The sequence below is a fragment of the Mesoplodon densirostris genome, chromosome 9 (genome assembly GCF_025265405.1).
Source record: "Mesoplodon densirostris isolate mMesDen1 chromosome 9, mMesDen1 primary haplotype, whole genome shotgun sequence".
NCBI lineage: Eukaryota > Metazoa > Chordata > Mammalia > Artiodactyla > Ziphiidae > Mesoplodon > Mesoplodon densirostris.
The window spans coordinates 91,538,827-91,556,782 of NC_082669.1; the positions used below are offsets into that span (position 1 = coordinate 91,538,827).

At 38.0% G+C, this 17,956-nt stretch overlaps 1 protein-coding gene across 4 annotated transcripts in view; it reads left to right on the top strand.

The window, feature by feature from the left end:
- Positions 1-17,932, top strand: part of KLHDC10 (kelch domain containing 10) — a 57,361-nt gene extending 39,429 nt beyond the window's left edge. For all 4 annotated transcript variants that reach the window (XM_060107598.1, XM_060107599.1, XM_060107601.1 and 1 more), the window contains 8 exons: positions 2,662-2,883; positions 4,262-4,416; positions 5,582-5,730; positions 7,311-7,395; positions 8,260-8,326; positions 9,376-9,423; positions 11,235-11,374; positions 12,007-17,932. In XM_060107598.1, the coding sequence (XP_059963581.1) occupies positions 2,662-2,883; positions 4,262-4,416; positions 5,582-5,730; positions 7,311-7,395; positions 8,260-8,326; positions 9,376-9,423; positions 11,235-11,374; positions 12,007-12,216 (1,076 nt within the window). In that variant the 3' untranslated portion in view covers positions 12,217-17,932. The remainder of the gene's footprint in view (positions 1-2,661; positions 2,884-4,261; positions 4,417-5,581; positions 5,731-7,310; positions 7,396-8,259; positions 8,327-9,375; positions 9,424-11,234; positions 11,375-12,006) is intronic.
- The last annotated feature ends 24 nt before the right edge of the window (positions 17,933-17,956 follow it).

Below are 17,956 nucleotides of genomic sequence, written 5' to 3' on the forward strand. Positions count from 1 at the left end.
AATCCGTGTGAGTTACATTTGTCTCAAAAATAGTTGGCAGTAAACTTAGAATGGAATGTCTTCTCCATTGTACAGTCGTTTAGAGAAAATCCTGGAATATACTGTATGTCTTTTCATATTTGCCCAAAAGCAGTTTCAAAAAGTATCTTATGGCTCCAGGTAATAAGGCAAATGACATTATAGAGATTCTTAGAGTTCCTGTCTGTTGACCATAGCAACTCTGTTAAGTTTTTTTCTTAAAATTTGTCTTGCTAATTCTTAGAAACATTTGTGTTTTGAGAAGACCGTTGCATAATCCAACCCCTGTCCCCAAAATTGTATCTCTCTTAAGCACAATATCAAAGTCCACTGAGAGCTCTACACTGTTTTGATCATCCCTGTTACTGTTAACTTTGCCCTGAAGTTAGTATCAGTGAAACTTCTAGTGTCTGTTTTATATCTCTAACTGTTTTAGGTGTTGTGGGTGATACAGGCTAATTGCTATACATGATTTTTGCCCTTTAGAAACTCATAATTATTTGGAGAATAAAAATAAATATTAACGAAATGAGTAGAGAAAAATTAAATTTGTAAATTTGTAAATTTTTTCAGTGTTTTCTGTGTGCCTTAGGTTTGGTAATAGAAAGGTGAATGCAAATAATTCCTCTTCCCTCAAATAGCTTATAGCCTCCTGGGAAGATACATATATTATTAACCAATAAACATTTTAAGATAATAGCAAGTATAATAAATCTGTAAAGTACAGGAATAATAATCCACTCATACAAATGAAGAAGCTGAGACTCAGTGAGGGTCAGTGACTTGCTCAAGGAAGCAGTTAGAAAGAACCTGGATTCAAATCTAGATATTTGAAGAAGTTATTGCTCTTTCTTCCACACCGCATTTTCTGTGTTTCAAGATTTTTAGAAAGAGAAATTGAGTTCACTTGAGGTAAATCACAGCTTGTGAGTAAATTTCCTAAGTGATTATAGTTTGCCTAAAATCATATTTATTATGTATTTACATAGTTATGGTGTAATCATCTTATTAATTGTCCATGTCTGTCCTATTATTTGAGTGGTATGGTACTGAATTGTAAGGGCTGTAGGTTTTTTTCTTTTCTTGGCCGCACTGCGCAGCTTGCAGGATCTCAGTTTCCCGACCAGGGATTGAACCCAGGCCACAGCAGTTAAAGCCCAGAATCCTAACCACTGGGCCACCAGGGAACTTCCAGGCATCGAAGGCTAGGTAGACCAGGCCAAGAGCTAAGGGAAGGACTCGGCTTTCTAAGCAGAGAGACAGACTTAAACAGGCAGGAGTGTGAGGGATCAGGAAAGGCTCTGAATTGCTGTTTGAGGGCTTCAAGCTTGAGCAGAAAGGAGCTATCAAAGATTCTCAGGACCAACAGGTTGGACTTGAGTGATTGGGTGATTCGTGGTTTGTTCGTTTGGTTTTTAGTTTTTCTAGCTCTGTGCAATTTCTTTTCAGTTCTTGTTTAAAAGCATACTGTAGGAAGTGGGATTTTGATTTAAAAACATAAATATGTGAGGCCTATATTAGGCTGGTAATAAATGTTTATATAACAAATGTTTATTAGGTGTCCAGCATTGTCATAAATATTAATATTATACTAGTATCTATTCCTAATATATGAAAGTAGATAAATCTGTAGGATAACAGACGACCATAGTAGCTTATTCCATCCAGTGTGTATTTAAGCATCTTTGGTTCTGTAGCTATATAAGGGTTTGTGTAGACCGGTGTAAAAATTGTAAGGATAATAGAAGTAATATAAATTTCGGGGTTTTTTACTCTAAAATAGTCTTGAAGTAACTTTTAGTAAACTAGTTGACTTAATTTAAAATTCAGAGAACTTACAAATTGTAGAAATAGCTTTTTTTTTCCTTTTCTTTTGGCTGTGCAGCTTGTGGGATCTTTAGTTCCCCGACAGGGATTGAACCCGGGGCCCCAGCATTGGAAGCACCGAGTCCTAACCACTGGACCACCAGGAAATTCCCTGAAATAGCTTTTCTCAGTAAAGCTCTTAATAGGATGAAAGATGCTCTTTGAGATAAATACAGGGATATTCTTTGTTAGCTACCATAATGTCTGGAGTGGTATTTAAATTCCAGACTTTGCTATAACTCTTTGAAAGCCAGTTTTCTTTTTAAGTGTATAATTATATATTGTGGAAAAATCACAGGTTTTATGTATGTGTATTTTTATTTATACATGACTCATTCACATTTGTGATTATATTTATGTAGTTCTCTAATATTTTCAGTTTAATTTCGTTGGCCTGTGTTTTTTTCTCCTCTAAGAAAATAGAAAATCTGTCCTTTTAGCTTCTGGATTATTAAACCCCTCCTCCTTCTTTTCTTGAAAACTCCAAGTTACCAGCCATTTTCTCAAGTTTATGATGCTATTTTGCCTCCCTTGGGAAAAATCTTTTTACAGTTATCAAAATCTGAAAATAGTCCTATGAAATAGAAATGGAGACTAGCTCCTTAAAATCCTAAGTAGTATGTGTGAATGTGTAAAATAACCTAAGTAAATAATAAGTACATCCACATTATAAATTTTCCCTGATTTACTTTTAAAGATAAAATGTTTGTTGCCAAATTTTGTTTGTGCTTTTAATCTGCTGGGACATCTGTGGAAAACTGTCCTCTTCTCTCCTAGGCCACAGACCTCCACCAGCACGAAGCGGACATCGTTGTGTGGCAGATAATACCAATCTGTATGTGTTTGGCGGTTATAACCCAGATTATGATGAATCAGGAGGGCCAGATAATGAAGACTATCCTCTCTTCAGGGAGCTTTGGAGGTATCATTTTGCTACAGGAGTATGGCACCAGATGGGCACAGATGGCTACATGCCCCGAGAATTGGCATCTATGTCACGTGAGTGCCAGCAGTTCTGAACTTTTGACTTTATGAAATGTCTGAGAGGTCTGGCTCAGTGTCACATGTTTTCCTTGTTAATAATGTTTAATAATACTAAATCATAATAGTAATATTATTAAACCCTGTTAATGGATAGACTCTTACTGTGATAATACTGTATCAATACTATAGCATGGTGATTCAGAATCCATTGTGAGCTGGATAGTCCTGAGTTTGAACTTAGCTGTATGTCATTTACTTGACAGATGATTTTTAGCTTCTAGTTCCTTACCTATAAAATGGAATTAATAATATTTCAGAGGGTTCAACATAAAGTATCATATATATGCTAGGCAAAATGTAGTAGAAGATCAACAAATGGGGTTTACAGCTCTTGAACAAAGTACTTCACACGTGGTATCTGTTTAATCCTCACAACATCTCTATGATGCCAACACTGGAACTATCGCCATTGTACAGATGAGGAAACTGAGGCTTTAGAGAGGCCCGAAGGGCAGTGGCTGTGAGTGCAGGCTCTGGAGCCAGACTGCCTGGGATTGAACCCTAGCTTGGCAAAGTTCTTTTTAGGAAACCTTCAACAAATTATTTAAACCTCTCACCACTTCTATTTTATCATCTATAAAAATGGAAAAGATAATAATAGTTCCTACCTCATAGGGTTGTTGGGAAGATTAATTTAGAGAGATTAAATAACTTTCCTGAGGTCACACGAGACTTTAAACCCAGCTCTCACGGGCACCAGAGCTCATGCTGTTGACTCTTACACTACATCAATTGAATAATTGGTTAAAAAAAAAAGTCATTGAAATAATACAGTAGCAGTATTTTCAGAATATTTGCCATCAGAGAGAGAAAAAGTATATACAAGTGTGTGTGACGACAGGAACAGAAAGTTACCAGCAGGATATTCGTGTTCTTTTTATCTGGTGGAGGATTAAGATGACAGAAACTATAATTTAAAATGTAGAGATCATTCCCCTGGCAAAAAACGAATGATCCTTTTATCCCTTCATCCTGAGTCCCACTGGGTCTTTGCTAAGGCAGTGATGATCCTTCATTTTCTTTTGCTTTACTGTGTACTTGAACTGTGTTAAGCAGCAGTGGTGGATTGTAGTTCATATCATTCAGTATTGTTATATACAGTGTTTCATGAATTTCACAATACATGTCACACATCAAACAGTGAGCTATGTGAAATAGTGTGAATTAGATCTTTTTCTGTAAAACTTTGTAGTAGTTGTATGTCAGTGGTTTGAGCTATCTTCTGAAAGTATTAAAGCGGACATTTTTGAGTTTCTCAGATTTTCTGGGTTAATGTGGGAACACATTGCAGGTAGCCAGTACAAAAATGAAATTTGTGCTTCTCCTTTCCCAGTTGTGCTGCATGGAAACAACCTGTTGGTGTTTGGAGGAACAGGCATCCCATTTGGTGAGAGCAACGGCAATGACGTCCATGTCTGTAACGTGAAGTATAAGAGATGGGCTTTACTCAGCTGTCGGGGGAAGAAACCCAGTCGTATATATGGACAGGTACCAATCTATGGCCAGTCATTGTGGATGTATTTGTTCAGATTTTCTAGTTCCAGGAACAATGTCAGAATATTTATATTGCCACCAATTTTTTTTTAATGGAGAATAAATTCATTGTGGTTACTATTTGATATTTCAGTTCTGATGTGAAATTGTAGTTTATAAATCTGGTTGCTTGCCTTCTTCTTTCCTTTTTTTCCCCTTACTCTTTGTTTCTGATTAAGATCAATGATCTAGACCTGTATGGAGGTTTCTATAAATGTCAGGACCTCACCCACCCCCAGTGAGAGATTTGGCTATTTATGGCCCAGGTCCTATCATCTTTAGAGTGTTATGATGCTTTGAAGAGCTTTCTAACCTAAGTAATAAAGTAGATGATCCCTGTACTTGGTTAAGAGACTTTTATACAGATCTGAGCTAAAACACAGATTATATAGAAATTAGTTTCCAGTTAGGTTCTAGTGCTTCAAGCCTTAGGTTTGAAAAGTTATATCTAAAAAGGTAGGAAAACAACTCACCATACTTCAGGGACCCTTTGAGAGTAATGGGCTAAGCTTAAAACAACCAAAGCTGTGGCTTCTTTCTCAACTAGCACTGGCTGGCACTGGTACTGATACATAGCTTCTGAACTATGTGTGAGGCACATACTGGATGACGTATCCCACCACAGGAGGCATTTAAACTCTAAGAAATTACCATAACAATAGCAAAACTTACATTGAGAAGAGTCTGGTGGAAAACGTCAAGTTTGGGGGACTGTCACCTCTAGACTTCTTACTTAAGGGATTCTGGTGCCTTATTTTCATATTTGCTCCTTCTCCTTAAGGGCATTTTTCTTCAGACTGCTTAGAAAGTGAAGCAGCTTTCAGTGGAAATGCTCATGTCCATGATCTATAAATTCTTTGGTTGGCTAGGACTCCTAAGGATCATCTGACACCCTTTGCCTCTCTAGATAGAACTTTCTTTCCAGTTGAGCAAAGTTAACTTTTCTAAAAATAGTCTCTGTTTCTCTAACATCTTTAGTCCTTTTTAAGGGTCTGATTTTTAGAAAGTTAAAAAAATACAAGAAAATTTCATAAAACCTGATTTGGGGATATCTAGTAAGGTTACATTCTTCAATCAAGTGTTAACGAGGAAGTCTCGTTCACCTTTCCTCATTATCCAGGCCATGGCTATCATCAATGGCTCCCTTTATGTCTTTGGAGGGACAACTGGCTATATTTACAGCACAGACCTGCACAAATTAGATCTCAATACCAGAGAGTGGACACAACTGAAACCAAACAACCTATCCTGTGATCTACCAGAAGAGAGGTGAGATTCTAGGATTAAAGTATATTTATTCTTTCTTGCTAAGATTTTACTTTTTTTCAGAATATTGGCAGTATGGTTTGAAGAAGACCCTTTGGCCTGGTTAAAATAGCTAACTGGCTGTTAGATCCCAGTTCAGCATTAAAGAAGGGTCTTCTGGTGAGGGAATGATATCTCCCTCTGAATTAAAGAAATTTTTTCCTGTTATTTCCTCTTGTACTTCAGTTTTCCTGCATTAGGAAAACAGTGAAACCAATGGTAACAGTTGTAACTAAATTTCATATTACAGGCAAAATAATTACATTCTAGTTACTTTTTGATTTCCCTTCTTAACTTGCATATTAGGATTCTTTGGCTCATTTGCTTACAACTGTATCCCCAGTAAGAACACAGTGCCTTGCCCATAGTGGTACTCAGTGAGTGTGGTTGGATGGATGGATGGAAGAAAGGAAGGGAAGGTCATTTATTTTAAGTGCTCTGTTAAACACTCAAACATCGCATGATTCTCTTTAGTTGCCTTCTAGTAGCAGTCGTAGATCTTTCACTTTTTTTTTTTTTCCTAATAGCAGTTGCCTCTTCTTAGAATTAAACTCACTGGAAAACTCAAAGAGGTTTTTTTGCCCTCTAAGTTTAAAAGCAAAGACAGTAAATAATTTTTTATTCACTGTTTAGACTATTATGTCTTTGTTGCCTTTAAAAAAATGACATATGGGTGCCAAGGAAGACTTATTTCTATTGTAGTATCTTAGTGGGCTGATTATTGCAGAACTACCATGAGAGGACTTGGGAGATGGCTTGGTATGGGGAGCAATTTTGATGTAATTTATTTTATCAGCACCAGGGCCTCCAGGGAAAGGAGGAAATAGATTGTTTTCAAAGCATTTTCACATGGTTGCCTTCTTTGAATCATTTTATGGACATATTATAACTTGTTTCAGCTTTTAGCTAGACTGCTTGGATAAAAGTTCTGGTAGGTGTTTCACATTATATTCACAGTTTTATGTAGCATAATTTTTCTGATATTTTTGTATCTGTTAAATAAGTATCTTAATTTGAAAGCCCATAGTCTAAGCTTTCTAATTAAATGTAGGCAGATCACTTTTTAAAACTGTAATAATTTCCCCCTTGTACAAAGTTATCACAAAAATATTATAGAAAATCTAGAAAATACCAATAAGCAAAATGAAGAAAATAAAAAGCAAAATCTAAACTCAGGGATAACCAGGATTAACATTTTGCATGTATCCTTATAGTCATTTTCTGTGCATATTTGTATATCTATAAATTCTTAGTAGGATTATAGCCTATCTGCTCTTATATAACTGATTTTTTTTTCAGTTAATGACATGAAAAGAAGTTATCAGTATATTAACCATCCTCTCTTCCTACATTCTTATTGTTTGCATGCTAATCCATTTTTATATATTGTATAATTTATTTAACCAATTCACTATTATTAAACATTCGGGTTATTTCCAATAATTTATTATTATAAATAATGATGCAATAAAAAATCTTGCAGCCAAATCTTAGGTAGATCATTTTTCCCATAATTATAAATGTATTTTATTGTATATTTTCAGATACAGACATGAAATTGCACATGATGGGCAGAGGATTTACATCTTGGGAGGTGGTACTTCTTGGACAGCTTATTCCTTAAACAAGGTATATTAAAAAAGAGAGAGAGAGGAAGAAGGCTAGAGAGAGGCATGTGTTATACTAAGCATAATAAGTAAGAATTTTGTTACTGTAGATGTTGTAATTTTCAAGCAGTTTCTTCATCAACACCTATTTTGTGTTAGATGCTCTTTATAATATAAGGTTGAACTCTGCCAACTGGATGTGCTTTCCAGTTGACAGTTGCATAATCACACACTGAAAATACTTTATTAGAACTATCCCTTTATGCTAGATGAGAAAAGACATTAAAAGAAAAATATAGTAGCTTAAATGGAGCAACTAATTAGATTTGGAACCAGGATTCTCAGAATGTCACATCCCTCTCATTGTCAGTGCTGTGTATCTAAAAAGAACAGGCATGTTTAGGACTGCACATCACTAACTTTAGAAAGCTGAGTTCTGAAGGGCTTTTATTCATCCGTCTCTGTGGCATTTCTAAATCCATATGTCCCAGGGGAAATCTGTAGGCCTCAGTGCTCCTGATTTGGAACCTTAATGGTCTTTTTCCAGTTTTGTCAAAACTGCAGTTCTGTGTTTTCTTACCAACACTTGCTTTTTTCTGTTATAAAAATGATACATGTTCATGGTAGAAAATGTGCAAGTTGCAGAATTCCAACTTTTTTCTTCATTCTTTTCTATGATTTAAAAATAATAAAATTATGTATGTGCTGAATTTTCAATTGCTTCATTTAATGTTTTGCCTTATATTAGAATTAGGAAAGATCAGAGAATAGCAAAGGAAAAGAAGGCTTTTCAACCAAGAATATGTTTGTACAGGCTGTTACGAAAAATCCAGTTTTCAGGCTAGCTAAAATTTTTTGTGTATCTTTTTTTTTTTTTCTCTCCAAGATTCATGCGTATAACCTTGAAACGAATGCATGGGAGGAAATTGCAACAAAACCCCATGAAAAAATAGGTAAATTTAAAATATTGATTCATTTATCTTTAATAAATGTATTTTATAGTTTTACTTGTTCTGAAAGAGAAAAAGTAATTTTATTGCATTATTTGAGAAGAAAAATATCTGTTGAATTGGTATTAGAAATTACTTGTGGGACTTCCCTGGCGATCCAGTGGTTAAGACTCCAAGCTTCTACTGCAGGGGACACAGGTTCGATCCCTGGTCTGGGAACTAGGATCCCGCATGCCGTGCGGTGTGGCCAAAAAAAAAAAAGAAAAGAAATTACTTGTATTCCTTAGCCCAATTATTATTCTTCCTCAGCAACTGAGCAGAGACTTTTATTTTTTTTATTTAATTTTTTTAAATTTTATTTATTTATTTTTGGCTGCATTGGGTCTTCGTTGCTGGGCGCAGGCTTTCTCTAGTTGCAGCGAGCGGGGGCTACTCTTCGTTGCGGTGTGCGGGCTTCTCATTGCAGTGGTTTCTCTTGTTGCGGAGCACAGGCTCTAGGCACGTGGGCTCAGTAGTTGTGGCTCGTGGGCTCCAGAGCGCGGGCTCAATAGTTGTGGCGCACAGGCTTAGTTGCTCCTCGGCATGTGGGATCTTCCCAGACCAGGGCTTGAACCCGTGTCCCCTGCATTGGCAGGCAGATTCTTAACCACTGCACTGCCAGTGAAGCCCATGAGCTTAGACTTTTAATGGGGATTGGTGAATTCTGTGGAAGAGGGGAAATCTGGGTAGAATAAAAGTAGGCACTTAAATCAAGATCTACCTGTCCCTTTGTGGGTAAAAGGGCTTGGGAAAGCTACTAGTAACCCCTGCCCACTGCCACCTCACTTTGTTTTCCTGACACCTTAACATTATGTCATTATGATGAAACTTATGATGGCTTTATTCTAGTGTGAAATAAGTCAGGATTGGAAGAACTAGTCAATGTTTGCTTTAATGCAACAAAGGGATTGTTTTAAGCAAGTTATTCATAGTATGTCTTTTGCTGTGTCGGATCACCATTATTCCCAGTCTTTCTGTGAACAATGGAATTTCTGTATTTATGTGTTTGGCAGGTTTTCCTGCAGCCCGAAGATGTCACAGTTGTGTTCAGATAAAAAATGGTAAGGATTTCAAATAACAGGCTGGTTCCATTTTTGTAATTGTACATACTGAGATTATTTTATTTCTTAATGATAACTCTTTAAAAGAGGCATGACTTTGGGGAGAGTCTGTTTCTTTTAGTTTATACTTAAAGAGAAATCCATAAAGTTCTGCATCTCTCAGCAATTTTTCGTAAAGTAAACTAATGTGTTGTTTGGGTTCCCTCAGTTATCACAGATCTCAAAATAAGTGATAAATAAGCTTTTATTCTACCACCTAATCGTTCAGCACCCCACCTCAACAGATGTCTCTGGTTTTGGTGGGTAACACTAATAATACTGACATACAGTAGAGACCTTGGTAGATATTGTATTAAAATTGTAATAGCTCCTTCAGAGTGTTATTTCATAAAGTTTATTCTCTGCTCTATCTGATGCCAAATAGAACTCTTAGCTCATTCTTTGGCCATATTACAACACAAGCATTGTATGGCTTCAGAAAGCAGCTGCAGCTACTTTATCTTGAGTGTGATAAATGACTCCTCTTTGGATAAACGTCCTGTCTTTTAATTTACAGCTTATTTTATAGTTGGATATACCACCTTAAATTTTTGGAGGGGAGGAAGGTGTGTGTAAATTAGTTTGATAGCCTGTATCCTTTCAGCAGCTTAGTTCAGATTTTACTAGGATTATGCTGCCATCTCTAGTACAGAGGCACTTTTTATTATGCTTCTGCTCTTTGGACAAGATTTATAGATAGTGGCGTTGTTCAGCTTTGCCTCTCTAAGAACGGAGCCATACTTCTTTAAAATCCTAGCCAGAAAAGTTTCCAGTGTATTTTATAGTTTAATTGTATCAAGTTAAACTTGATCTAGATCTGAGTTAAGACATGTATTCATTTGGTTCTTTGAGTCCAGGCACCATACAAATGGAATTCAGCTATAGTTGTGGGCATTTAGCTTGAAGGTTCGCATAGCCTTTGTTACATGTTGTCTACTTAGTTATAACTAACTGATTTTATAAAAACAAAAAGAACAACAAGAACAATAATTAAAAAAACCTTTAATTTTCGGAAGGTTTTGTTCCTGACATAAATAACTGGTACAGATCAAATGGGACTTCAAACTGTCCTCTTTGGGCTGAAGAAAGCTTGGAAAAACCTCTTTTGTGCCCCCAAACTGAACATTGCAGGTTAATTGTCTAAGTAGAGAATGTTTGTCTCTATGGGCAGAAAAATGTCTATCCTTTTCAGGATGTTATTTAAAAGAAGAGTTTGCAACCTGGTGGCCTGCAGATGTGTTCTGTTTGGCTCATGTGTGTATTACAGTTTTTGAATTAGTGGCCAATACTTAAAAATCAAAATGTTTCACTTTTCAAAAAATCTGGATTTCCAGTGTCTTTTAAAAAATTGGAAGATCTGGCAATTGCTGACCCTAAGTCCTACATGGCATCGATGAGCTGGAGCTGCATTGCCATCTTCCTCATTAGAGCAAGTGCACTCCTATTTGTTCCCTGAACCTATTTGTTTATTTTTCCTGAACCTTCTTGCTCATTCACTTCCTATGCCTGGCACCTGTAGGTATTTGAATTTGAGAACCTAGGCATGAAGCTTCCTCAGAGGCTTGCATCCTTAGCCCTAGCAAAGATCCCAACATAGTGTCCGAACTCTAGTGAGGGACAGGACAGCAGCATGAGCGGCCCGCCAGCTGGAGTCCTCTATGGTATGGGGACTGAACTGGTCCCATGTCATCTAGCCGTGAGAGCTACTACAGGACATGCTGTCACTGTGGCCCTTTTCCTTTGTGTGATTTTGCTTTCTCTTTTCCTGATAGATGTGTTTATTTGCGGGGGCTATAATGGAGAAGTGATCCTGGGAGATATCTGGAAGCTGAATCTGCAGACTTTTCAATGGGTAAAGCTCCCAGCTACCATGCCAGAGCCAGTTTATTTTCACTGTGCAGCTGTTACACCAGTAAGCTTTCATTTTCGTATCTTTTTTATGTAGTTGCAGATGATAAGGAGATATTTTTAGAGATATAGCAAGAAAAAAAGATTCTGATATTAGCAAAGCTTGGATTAAGAATGTGTTTTTAAAACCTTTCTTCCAAAGCTAGCTCTTCCTCTGAGAAAAGGGGAGAAAAAATCATCATATACAAGCTTAAAAAGAGCAACATAAATGTAAAAGAAATGCTACATGTGGCATTCAGGCCCTGACAGTGATATCAAAGGTGTTTCCTGGGAGGGCAGAATAGTTTTACCCCCAAGATGCCATGTTATTGAAGATTCTACTAGTTTCTTGAATGCAAAGACTTTTATTTTCACCTTGTACCCTAGTACTGGGCACAGTGGATACCTAATATCGTCTTAGTTTACCGTTGTTGGAGTTGTTGTTGAAGTAAAACCAGCCTCTTGCTTTTCCCTTAGTAACTCGTTCAGTGTCTAAGCCTTTCTTGATCTCTGCACTGTGTTGGGATCAGTGAGAAACTTTTCTGTTTCCTGTCGTCTAATTCAGCCTACTATGAGCTTTTTGGCTGAACATTCAGCGTAAGTACCTGTTTCTCTCCCATGTGAATTTATCCTCTTTTGACTGCCATTTGTTCATAGGCTGGTTGCATGTACATTCATGGAGGAGTGGTGAACATCCACGAAAATAAACGGACTGGGTCGTTGTTTAAGATCTGGCTGGTGGTTCCTAGCCTGCTGGAACTGGCGTGGGAGAAGCTGCTTGCGGCCTTCCCCAACCTAGCAAACCTCTCCCGGACACAGCTTCTGCACCTTGGACTCACACAGGGACTCATCGAGCGCTTGAAATGAGGATTTCTGGACTGTTCATTGATACTGGAAATGTTAATTTAAAGAGACTCCTTTATTTATGGGCAGTGTAGAATGTGCTACAGAGAGGATTGGTTACCCTGATCAAGGCCTTATTCAGAAAATACATCAGATGCCTTTCTGTAAATTGTTTTAAGTTTATGGAATCTCACTTTCCCTCGTGCTTTTTTCTTTGCTTCTCTCCCTTCTGCCCCAATACACACACACGTACTCACATACTCCCTCTTCCTTGATGGAGTTGAGGGAGAGTCTGAAAGTACCTTAATAATGTTATGAATCAAGATAAGATAAAGAAAATTTTAAAGGAACTCTAAACATATGACCCTGTCAGGCAGTGCTCTATAGATTAAAGCAACATCATCAATAAAAACAAAAATAAAATTAAAAAAATTAAATCCAGCAACAGCAACAAGAAGTTTTGGGGATAGATCAAGAAGGCTAACCTTGAGACTCTTGCAGATGATAGGGAAAGCTAGATGTTTAACTTCCTGTTTGCAAAGGTACATCTAATTGAGTAGCTGCATCTAATGGTAGCGGTGGTTGATGTCTTGCTGCCTAGGTACCTAAACCGATCCTTTGACTTTGGAGAAAAGTTAAGCAGCTCAGCAGCTCTTGATTAGTGATTTCTTTTCTCATCCTTCTGGTGCCAGCAGTGGTTAGAGTTGACTTGTCTGAAGACTTTATTGTGTGTTGTAGTTGTGCTGTTTGTTGTTGCTCTTAGAAATTATGGCACCAAGAACATTTCAAATCAAGAAATTTATGGTGGTCAAAGTTCTTCGTTCTGGGCAGTTTTGAAATTCTCCTATGCTTATTAATGGTTTCAGGTATCTTTCTGACTTCATTGTGGGGAATTGCAGACCCTAAGTGTGTGGCATAAATGCTGTGGGACATAAATGTAAGCTCGTGGGCGGCCGGAATAGAGCAGGGCAGGGAGGGCTTCTGCTCTGGGCTGTGAGCTTTGACTAGTCATATTGGCCATTTCCTTTCAGAACTGTTTCTTTCTTTTTTTTTTTTTTTCTTTATTGGAGTATAATTGCTTTACACTGGTGTGTTAGTTTCTGCTTTATAACAAAGTGAATCAGTTATACATATACATATGTTCCCATATCTCTTCCAGAGCTGTTTCTTTTCTCACTCTGGGCCGTGCACCTGCCGTATTCTCAGGCAATGGGTTTTTATCTCTAGAAAGCCAGTTGGCCCTTGATTTTTCTCTTAACTTTTTGCCTCGTTTTCTGTCTGCTTTAATGTGCATGGTGCTGTGAGTAATTGCCTAGTAACTGGATAAAAGGTCTTGGGGAAAAGCCACAGGTCATTCTTCCTGAAGAACTAAGTATCATTTTAAAAACTAGCATGAGGAAGGAATGAAACTGAGGATCATTCACTTTTTGGTGTGAAATTTTAGTTCTGGTTTGTTTTGTGTTGTATTTTAATTCTAAAAAAGAAATGACCTAAATTTTTACTTGCTTTGCCATCAGGCTGCTAGAGTGGTCACTGAGACATGAGCAGTTGGAAGTCCTTCGGTGTATGAAAGGTGCTAAAGGTGTGCAAGAGAGCACAGTGCTGATCATTCCGTTGGTTACGTCATAACAGGAGACTCAGATGGGAGACTAGGGACATGTTTTTGCTTTAAGTGCCTCTTTTTCACTTAGCTTTTAAAATTATTATTCTTCTTCCTTTGTCCCAGAAGGGAGTCTCTTAGGCTCATGTGTGGATTTAAAATCACCTTTGAGTTATGGCTAAAAAGTTACCATCTAGTGTTCAGTTCTGGGGAAGAGAAAAATGTGGCCTCTAGACTTGGACTCCTAACCTCCAGGCCTTATTATAACCTCCCATCCATGTGAGGTTGAGTTCATAGAGCCTGTGTTCTGCAAGGTCTTGTAACAACCTTTCATCTGTGAGCTTGGGTCCTTTTGGGGGAGTGAGGGGGTAGGGGGGAGGCAGGGAAAAGAGCAACTCCTCCAGAGGCCCCATCCCCCTCTTGCCATGACCAGTCTGGCCTTTAACTTCTTACCACCCACTGCTAGGCTTGTTCCAATGAGGAGCTCTCTCCAGAGCAGGTCAGTCTGAGCAGCTCCATTAGTTCAAAACAAAGCTTTGCTGCATGACTCCAATCTAGTCTCTGGATGTTTGGGCAGAAACTATCCATAATTAAACAAGTCACACTGCCCAGGGTGGCAAAAGGATCTTTGTCTTAGATTTTTTTTTTTAACATCTTTATTGGAGTATAATTGCTTTACAATGGTGTGTTAGTTTCTGCTTTATAACAAAGTGAATCAGTTATACATATACGTATGTTCCCATATCTCTTCCCTCTTTCGTCTCCCTCCCTCCCACCCTCCCTATCCCACCCCTCTAGGTGGTCACAAAGCACCGAGCTGATCTCCCTGTGCTATGCAGCTGCTTCCCACTAGCTATCTACCTTACATTTGGTAGTGTATGTATGTCCATGCCACTCTCTCACTTTGTCACAGCTTACCCTTCCCCCTCCCCATATCCTCAAGTCCATTCTCTAGTAGGTCTGTGTCTTTATTCCCATCTTACCCCTAGGTTCTTCATGACCTTTTTTTTTTCTTCTTAGATTCTATTTATGTGTGTTAGCATACGGTATTTGTTTTTCTGTTTCTGACTTACTTCACTCTGTGTGACAGACTCTAGGTCCATCCACCTCACTACAAATAACTCAATTTCGTTTCTTTTTATGGCTGAGTAATATTCCATTGTATATATGTGCCACATCTTCTTTATCCATTAATATGTTGATGGACACTTAGGTTGCTTCTGTGTCCCAGCAATCCCACTACTGGGCATATACCCTGAGAAACCATAATTCAAAAAGAGTCATGTACCAAAATGTTCATTGCAGCTCTATTTACAATGTCCTGGATCTATAGGGACCAAAGACTGAATGCTCAGCCTCTGTGCTTATCCTTCCATAGTCCTTGGGATATAAGCAGGTCTCTAGTTCTGTGACACCAGAGAGCTGAAAGAGAGACTGGTTCAATCCACACTTGCTAGCATCCTTTTTAAAACGTTCTGAAGGCAGTCTTCTTTGAGGTAGACTTTGGAGGCCTGACATCCAAGACCTTGAGTGTGACGTTTTCATAAAAGTACATATCTTTGGTCTAAAGTGTCTTCTTTTAATATAACACTAGTGAAAATGATGTAGTATGATCAGCTCTGAGTGCTATAGAACCACACATGTGCATGTGTTCTGAATGCCAAATGAGACTGTGTGTATGATGACTTAAATGTAGATGACTAGAATTTTATATAGGGAGTCACCAGGCATTTTAGTATATCCAAAACCAGCACTCTGAATTCCTGACACTGTTACTTGATTTAGGAAAGTTTATGCCTGCTGCTTTTCTGCCTCTTTGAGGTACTCCCAGCTATCTTACTGCAGTCCTGTAAGTTTAAGTGCAATATATAGAAACACATATGGATATATACAGATTATATATAAGGTGTGACTATAAAGCAGGTAGACTACTATTTTGTATCTGTCTTGGGGAAGCCAGCTCATTACTTTAGAGTCAAATTATACCAAAAACTTGAGATGTGATTGGCTGGCTTAGGCCAACTCTTGGTAAAGCTGGACTTTCAAGTCCAGTGTTTCCTTACTCCAACTCTTAGAGACTTGTTGTTTCTTGGGTTTGTTAGAATTGAGACTTTTCCCCAGTCATCTTTGTACTATATCATGTTTGCATATCTTCTTATATTTCTTTGCCTAGGAACAAGGAAGTCTACCTGTAAGGAGTTTTCTAAATGGAGAATTAAAACCTAATATTTAATACTATGAGTTCTCCCATGTATATACTAATTTATCTGTGAAAGTAATACTTTATTAAATGAAGAAAATGATGCTTTTTTCATTTAATAAGGTATTTTCCATATTCTGGAAAATCTATAAACCAATATAGAATAGATTGAAATTTTAACTGTTCAGGGGCCAAACTGAAACCCTTTCTACTGGCAAATCTTCTTTTTTCAGGGCCCTGGTGACATGATGTAAAAATTTGCTCTAAGCTATTCATGTCCATTACATAGCTAGATTAAAAAATATAATAATAAATATTAACATTTCTAAGCAAAAGGTATAATAACAGTGACCTTTCATTACCCAGAGTAAAGCACAGATAATTGAAATCCATAGATAATCAGTGTTTCAACTTTTCTATCAAACAATTGATTGATTTATAGTTCTTCCTTCTCCCTACCCTTTCCCACAAGCACCTCCTTTTCAATGGAGTGGGGCTAATGTGTAGTTAGAAATTGAAAAGCAGGAATCACGGAGGGGCTAGAGACCAGCAAACATATAAGCAGCCCAGTTAGCTGTAGGTGGTCAACATGATGACAGCGCTTAATGGTGAGTTTAGATGTCACTCTTCAGTCTTCTGCTTTGGCATAGTCTCCTGCCCTGAGTTCTAGGCTGTCTCTCCTATAACCACCAAAGAACTCTTAGCACATATTGGAAGAAAAAAGCTGTGTATGATGCAGAGGAAATCCCATCATTTGAATACATTTCTTTGGATCTTTGCAAATACTTGCTTTTCCACTATTCTTGAAGGAGCCTCAACCTTTCCTACAACCCATATAGCTTGGCTTGTAGGAAAGGTTGAATTATCCTCTAAGACTACGTTGGTCTTAATTCTGTAAAACCAGTTTGTTTTTATGTGGTCTTAAAGATGTTTAAAAGGTGGCATAGGTTACTGAATTGTCCACCTGCCAGCACTCTGATATAGCACAAAAAGTCAATTTCCTCATTCTTCATTGTTCTAGCATTGAGCTCCAGGATGGATGAGGGTTTATGGTCCTATGATCATAAGCTTCCAAAATTGGTCACCATTTGCTTAAATTGCTTAGGTTCCCCAAATGCCTCGGGGCTCTAGGAGCATTGGCAGGGCCTGAGGTAGGCTTGGTAGAGTTCTGTAACCTCTGTGTGCATCACCACCAGATCATGCCCAGCAGTGGCGTTTCCCTTCTAAGGTCGTTAGATTTGGTGGAAAGTGACCTCTTCCCTCATCTGGTGTTACAGAAAGAAGTTTTGAGTTGTGCTTCAAAAGTGGTACCATCTTTTTAACATAATTTTCATGTTTTTATCTTTTTTTTTTTTTCACTTTTTAGAAGTTTTTTAAAGGCCCTGCTTAGTCACTGTACAGGGTGAGTCAGAGGCAGTTTCACCAAGCTGTAGTAATTGCTGTTTACTAGTTGCACATTTAGAATACAAAGGAGGCATCAGAAATACACTGACTTTCTCTAAAGCCACTTCCTTGTACACAGAGTCTGAGCAGGGACAGCGCCAGGCATCTCCCTGTAAAGGCACCTGCCAATGAGGATTTTTCTGGAAGAACTAGGCAAGAAAGGGAAACCCTCCTCACATGCAGTCTCTGAGGCGAGCCTGGGCTTGGCTCTTGGCACAGGGTATGCTTAGGCCACACACGATGCTTGCCTTACTTTAAAGCTGTTTGCCACAGTCCTGTTAAGTAGTATGGAAGTCCTTTTGCAGTCTGGTGTGCATGCCATATGATCAGGACAGCTTTTCCTACCTTACCTGGTTTCCTACAAGCAGGTAGGAAATATAGTGAATTTACCCTAAAATGTCCAATCTGTATTTATGTATCTTGTCAGTGTTTTGCTGTTGGTTTTCTAAAACAATCTGATCAATAAATCTTATCCAGATCTATTTGGTTCAAGGCCACCTTGATTGTCTGACAGTAACTTG